Below are 6,932 nucleotides of genomic sequence, written 5' to 3'. Positions count from 1 at the left end.
TGTGTGTGTGTGTGGAAGGGGGTTATTGAACAACAATAAGAGTCATGCTGACATTCTAGCTACAGGCTAGACCTTGTTCATGAGTAATGTTCCCTGTGTTTTCACTTAACGGCTGCAAATAAAGTTGTGTGTGACTGAGTAATAGGCAGTTGGCCTGTAAGATATTTGGTATAAACTCCCCTTGTCTGTCTGTGTGTGTATTTTTGTGCGTGCAACCACACATGCATCCTCACTTGCGTGCGTGTGGATATGAGCGTGTGTGTGTGAGACATGTGTGACTGATGTGTGTGAACCGATGTTCTGTCTTCCCTGCAGCAGTGACGGCTCACTGGGGGGTTGGAAGACGGGATTAAACACAGAGGAGTGTCACTGCTTCGCTGAGTTATAGCACTCATAACACACACACACACACACAAACACAAGGCAGTGTCACACACACAAAAAAGCAGTGCATACAGACATAAACATACATACAACTAAATTTGTATCAAAAAACACATTACATACATCAATGTTACACACCAAAAACAAATAAAAAAAAATCACTCAGCACACATCATGTACATATGTAGACATACTGTAGCTTAAACATCACCATAAACTGAAATAATCAAAGCATATGATTATATTTGTGCCTGAGGATGAGTTACAGACCAGACTGCGAGTAGAAGAGTATGCAACTATCAATTATCAACAATTATTGATTGATTATTGTCTATAAAATGATCATCGTGATCATGTCTTAGATCCCAATGTGATGTCTACAAATCCCTTATTTTGTTTAAGAATTTAAAAGAGGTCTCATTTACAATCATGTAGAAGAAGCAAATGATCAAATTTTTCTTGATAAATGACAAACTTAACTGAAAAATTGTCAACAAAAATTTCATAAAGAAAGTGCTTCATCACTTCACTTCAACAACTTTACAGAAATATTTTATTAGAACCCATTACTATAAAATATAGAAAATAAATGATTGAAACTTTGAAATTAACACAAATGATACACTTCAGCAGAAACACTACATTACACAAGAAAATCTAACTTTAACTTGGCCCACGTTTGCGACATTAATTCAAAATATCTTAAGTACTTGAGGAGGGAGCACCTGTAACCCTAAGCTTTAAAGTGAGCAGTAAGTAAGAATTTTAAGCCATTTTCATATTCAAATTTTACCTTGTGCTTCTCACAGGCACAGAAGGCCCTTAAACAAAAAAAGTGACGACACAGGGAAAAAAAAGCACTGTAAATTGGATTTGGCCCGGTCTTAACCTCGGCCCCTCTCTGTGCTGTGTGTGTTCTGGGGGCCAGGAGGCTAATTTAATTTGTTGGACAGAGAGATGGGGGAACGGGTAAAGGCCGTCTGTCAGTCTGAAAGTCACACTTCGCACTACTGGAGACCTACTATAGCAACTAGAGCAGGGACATGGATGACATATGCTCACACACTAACTCATGCAGACAGATGCGTGCTACCAAGACACTACATTACTGTTACCAGGGAGGGCATCTCAGAACTGTAAAACACATCATTTATTCAGTGGGTTCAGTTGGATAAAAACACACACAGACCTGTGCTGTCGGTTGATGGCAGCCACCATGAGAGCGGTCCAACCCAGACGGTGGCGGTGGTTAGGGTCGACGCCCTCTTTAACCAGCCTGATGTTGAAAAAAAGAAAAGTAATAATTTAAGATCAACATATAGTAGAGGGTGTCTGAATGTGTCCATATGGTCTTGTTATAAATACACACATACGGAGATATAATGATGCTCACCACCATGAAACCAGTTCTTGATATCTTAGTCTTTATCTGAATCCACACACACTTGTTCATTGACCAGTTAATGTGTCTGTGTCTGTAAGCCAGGTGTGTGTTAAGTTTTCTGCTCGAGGGTATGACACCAGGTACTGGAGTGGCACGGTGTGTGTGTGTGTGTGTGTGTGTGTGTGTGTGTGTGTGTGTGTGTGTGTGTGTGTGTGTGTGTGTGTGTGTGTAAGTGATCCGTCTGTCGTCTCATGTGCTCAGCAGACAGACAGTGTGTGTGTTTACAGTCAACATCGTGGCCTCTGGCTCCGTTTTCACTGCCTTGTCTGCATGCAGCATCAGGGTTTGGGCAGAGAGAAAGGCTCACCACTTCAGCTACATCTGAGCTTGTCAGGGTGCAGTGCGGATTCAGTCAAACTGAGAAGCTCTTCGTACCTTATTTTTACCAGAAGGCAAAGTTAAAGAAGGGGGAAGTCAGAGCTCATGTATTTCACAAATACATGAGCTGTGCACTGTGCTCCATGAGAAGGGTTTCAGTCAAGCATGTCAAACATCTAAATGAGGCGGCTCACTGAGCTGTCATCTCTCCACACAGAGGTGACACTATGCTTACAGTACCATTTAAGCCATTTTTGGTTATTTGCTGTAGGGCTGCACAGTACGAGGAAAATATATAATTGCGATCTGATTCACGACATTGGAGGGAATAATCATTTTTCTATCATTCTCATTTTCATTGAAAAATATTGAAAAATTGAACAAACAAAAGACTTTTCTTTAGCCTGTAGGATATGATTTGTAGGCCAGGATGTGTCTGCAGTAGAGCTGAAATCGGGCCTTAAAAGTTGGGCCCGACATGGCCCGAGCCCGACAAGTACATTTTGATTGACAGCTTTTTTAAAAGCCTGAACCCGTTTAGAGCCCAACATTATTCAAATGCGTGCACGCACACAGCTCTTTTGCCTTTTGTCAAGAATGAGTCATTTATACATTTATTAACATCCTTTATTCATGACTAACGTTCTTTGCTGGTACAACCAAAAAGTAATCGTCAGAGGAGTGCAAGCCCGAGTCTGGCCCGAGGCTGTGTAAAATGATCAAAAATAAGACCAAACCCGACGGGATCCAAACGGTTCGGTCTTAATTTTATTTGGCCAAAGATCTTCAGCTCTAGTCTGCAGCACCACAATACTTAATTCAGAATGGTTTGACACATATTTTGCCATTCAAAAATATTGCACCCCCCTGCGGTTTGGATAATGCACTAGTTCATAGTGTAATTTTAACAACATTATGATTAGTTGTGCAGCCTTAATTTGCTGTACAGGTGTTTGACTGATGTATCTGGCAAACCTGCCCTGTTAATGAAACTTGGATATTGTCCAGCCAAAGTTGCCATACCAATACGGCAAAGAAAGACAACAGAGCATCAAGAATATGGGTAAATCCTGAAATGAAACCGGTATACCAACCTAAGAAAATCTTTAATGTGGGTTTTATTGTGAGCTATGGGATCACAGAGGCAAAATGCTGTTTCATAAGCTAGGCTGCAATTAAACTCAAACTCAAATCTGAAAATACTGAATGCGAGCACAATATATGAACTAACAGCAGCTTCCATCCCTACATTTTCAGCATCTTTATCAGCCTACTTAAACCCTTCTCAGTGGAACTTGCTTTTTATGGTCAAGCCTGGGTCACATGATGGCACATGAACTTTATACGCACCTTTCAACATTACACTGTTATCTCAAAATTCCATTGTGATTCACCACAGCACAACTGCTTTTATAAAATGAAAACGAGACCACCATTCACTCCACTGCCTCTCAGCAGACCCCCCCCCCCCCCCCCCCCCCCCCCCCCCCCCCCCCACCCCCCCCCCCCCCCCCCCCCCCCCCCCCAACACTCTACCACTTCTATAAACTAAACCAAAGCACTTAACACATCTGTGATGTGCTGACTGTCTCACTGCACTCTCACCTACACCATCTGCCACATGGGAACACAGGTAACCCAAGCCAGCAAATGGGAGACATACATGGATAAACCCATGCACTCATATACACTGACAAATACCAACCACACACTATACACACATAAGCACTGATTTAACACACATTAACATGATTATTGCACAGAGGTGAGCAGCATGACTGAAAGCAGGGAATCCAATTATTTACCAATGTAAGGCACCATGTGTTTTACTGTATGTAACCAAAAGGCACTAATATATATTTCAGGTCTTTGGTATGGCGTCCAAGCAAAAACTTCACACACACACCACACACACACACACACACACACACACACACACACACACACACACACACACACACACACACACACACACCACACACACCACACACACACACACACACACACACACACACACACACACACACACACACCTCTCCTTCCACCTGGTGGCTATTGGTGGTACAACAACTACAAATGATATGAGTTTTTTCAAAACTGCAGATGGTCCTAGCTGTTTTACAAACTGGCCTCAGCAGACAATCTGTAATTTCATTTCATTAATCAACATTAAAGAGCAGAAGATGATGGATAATTTACAAGAGCAGTGGGGACAAAAAAAATACCTCACCATAAACTAACAATATCTCACAAGAAAAGAACGGCTCTCTACTTTCTAATTATTGCTTACAGGCAACAAGCTGGCCCAACGGTTAGTACCGTGGCCTCACAGGAAGAAGATACCAGGTTCAAACTCTGGTCGTCCCAGACCTTTCTGTATAGAGTTTGCGTGGGTTTTCTCCAGGTACTCTGGTTTTCCCCACCACTGAAAATATATTCCCCTCCCTCTCTACCAAGCTGATGTGTGGTGAGCGTCTGGCATCATAAGGCAGGTGGGTGCTACACATTGGTGGTGTTAGAAGGTTTGAGTGTCTATGATAAAGCGCTATATAAATGTAATGAATTATTATTATCATTATTATTATGTTGACAGTGACATACTGCAAAGATCACCGGGGATGGAACAACTTATAGTGTCTTTATTCAACTAAATAGAGTTAAATGTAGTGCAAACTGAGATAGATAAAATTCATTTATTACACTAGTAGCCTCAATACCTTGATATGTATATACTATTAAACATTAGTGGCAGGAGATATGGTTTCTGACTACATTTAAATTTAGCACAGCCACATAAATTGCAAAATTTAACAATTACATATTACAAAACACTATCTAATAAGGCATGGCATTAGTGATGTTACATCAATATTAACAACCTCTACTGATTCCCAACTCATTTTACCTCAAAAAATAGAGATAACAGGAATTGCTGTATCTTTCTAAATTTGAGCTAACAAGAACAAATCCACCCAGGTAGTTTCTCCGTTCCTTTTAAACCATGAATACTATGGCTCCACCTCAGCCATCAATTTCAACTAATATTCATCTAGCCTAATGGATGCGTCCCCAAATTGAGCTTTGTCCAAAGCATCCTAAATTACAAATTCAGCTCAAAACCATTTGTTGGTATTTTTATCCTCACACAGTCCACTGCCATCGTGACATATTAAAGGTAGTATCTGCTGTTCTCTAGCATGATGACTAGACTATTGACACTGTGTGTGTATGTTACCTGGCCACATCTTCAGAGTTATTGGTCCTTGCTGCCTCCAGAAGTGCATCACCTTGTTATTGCAATAACAGAAACAGAAAACATTACACAAGAAGAATAAACTCAAGTAAACATTAGCATATTAGGGATATGACTGTATTGTTTTTTTACAGTCAAATCCAACTTAATTGACAACTATGAAAATGTTTGTGTATTTTGTGAAAATGTGCAAAGGTTGCTGGCCCTCAACATTATCCATTTACAATAATATGTAAAGTGCCTGATTACTAATAGACAAAAAATATATACTAAATCAGACAACACAATGACTGATGGCTGACAACGTCTACCTTTGTTATCAGTATCTTTCTTCAGGCATAACGCCACGGCTGCAGCAGACAGCACACCGGCAGAGGCCACTCCTGCCCGGCTGGCTCCTCCACCTGTCCCCCGGTCATCACCTCCGTCCCGCTGGCCGCTCTCCTCCCAGTACTGATTGTTGTTCCGCCCTCTGCTGGCCAAAGCCGCCCATGAGCCGCGGCGGTTCTCCAGGTTGGACAGCCATCTAGGGGCGAGGTGGTGGTACTGCACCGCCTGTTTCACACGGGTACCAGCGGTCTCCTCGGCTAAAATCCCCTTTCTAGAGACCCGAGAGGTGGACACGATGGGGTTGCGGTGCACCTCTGCCGGTGTCTCGCGGATGCCCTGGCATGCGGCACCGCTTGCGCTGGTCTGGAGCACGCGGCTGCACGGTGACAGGCTGCGCGACCTTCGGGCAATTAGCCTGGTGGGAACGGATGATAACATGGCGATGAACTCACCAAAAACAAAGCAGGTGATGAAACCTTAAGGCTCGCAGTAATTCCAGAGGGAAACGGATCCCCTACGGGCCGGGGACACCGCGTTGATTCCGACGTAACAGCCGTTATGCCTCAATTTCCAGGCCGCTTCTCACAACCATGGGGACGACAACAACCGCTTCGATCACTTCATCGTAGCGTGGATGTCACCAGAACGGGCAATGCATTTTGGGAAATGTTGTTTCACTGGAAACGTCTGTGTCATGTGCTTTATGGCGAGACTTGTATCTGTTACATACTTCCGTGTTCGCTTAAACCAAGTTAAAACAGAGACGTTTTATTATATTTATATAAATAAGGTATTATATGTATCGTTAACGTCAAACTGTGGATTAAAATAAATTAAAAAAATAAAAAGTTAGATGCTTCTTTGGGCATGCGTAATGTTGCCTAGCGCTAACAAACTACTTTTGAACTAATACCATAGACCAGGGGTCTTCAACGTTTTTCAGGCCAAGGACCCCCAAACTGATGGCGAGATGGAGCGGGGACCCCCTAATTATATATATTGTATAAAATTGTGTTATATCAAACTGGTCCTATAGTGCCATGTGTGCATTGATGACTGAAAGACATCTTCTGCCTCCATTTATCTGTTTACTACAGTGTGTTGAATTCATGTTAATGTGTAGGCTATCTAAAGACATTTCAATTAATGGAAAAAATTGCAGGGGGGATATAAAAAAAAGTCTAATCAACCAAAACTTTCGCG

General features: G+C 42.1%; 1 protein-coding gene across 1 annotated transcript in view; it reads right to left on the bottom strand.

Annotated features, from left to right (window-relative positions):
* Positions 1-6,509, bottom strand: part of LOC116681751 (caseinolytic peptidase B protein homolog) — a gene marked incomplete at its 5' end in the record, with an annotated part of 30,832 nt that extends 24,323 nt beyond the window's left edge. The window contains 3 exon segments of the mRNA XM_032509674.1: positions 1,574-1,660; positions 5,382-5,433; positions 5,711-6,509. Coding sequence (XP_032365565.1) covers positions 1,574-1,660; positions 5,382-5,433; positions 5,711-6,167 — 596 coding nt within the window.
* Positions 6,510-6,932: the final 423 nt, after the last annotated feature.

Source organism: Etheostoma spectabile, chromosome 3, assembly GCF_008692095.1.
Source record: "Etheostoma spectabile isolate EspeVRDwgs_2016 chromosome 3, UIUC_Espe_1.0, whole genome shotgun sequence".
Classification (NCBI taxonomy): Eukaryota; Metazoa; Chordata; class Actinopteri; order Perciformes; family Percidae; genus Etheostoma; species Etheostoma spectabile.
This window is presented reverse-complemented; position numbering and strand designations above follow the sequence as displayed.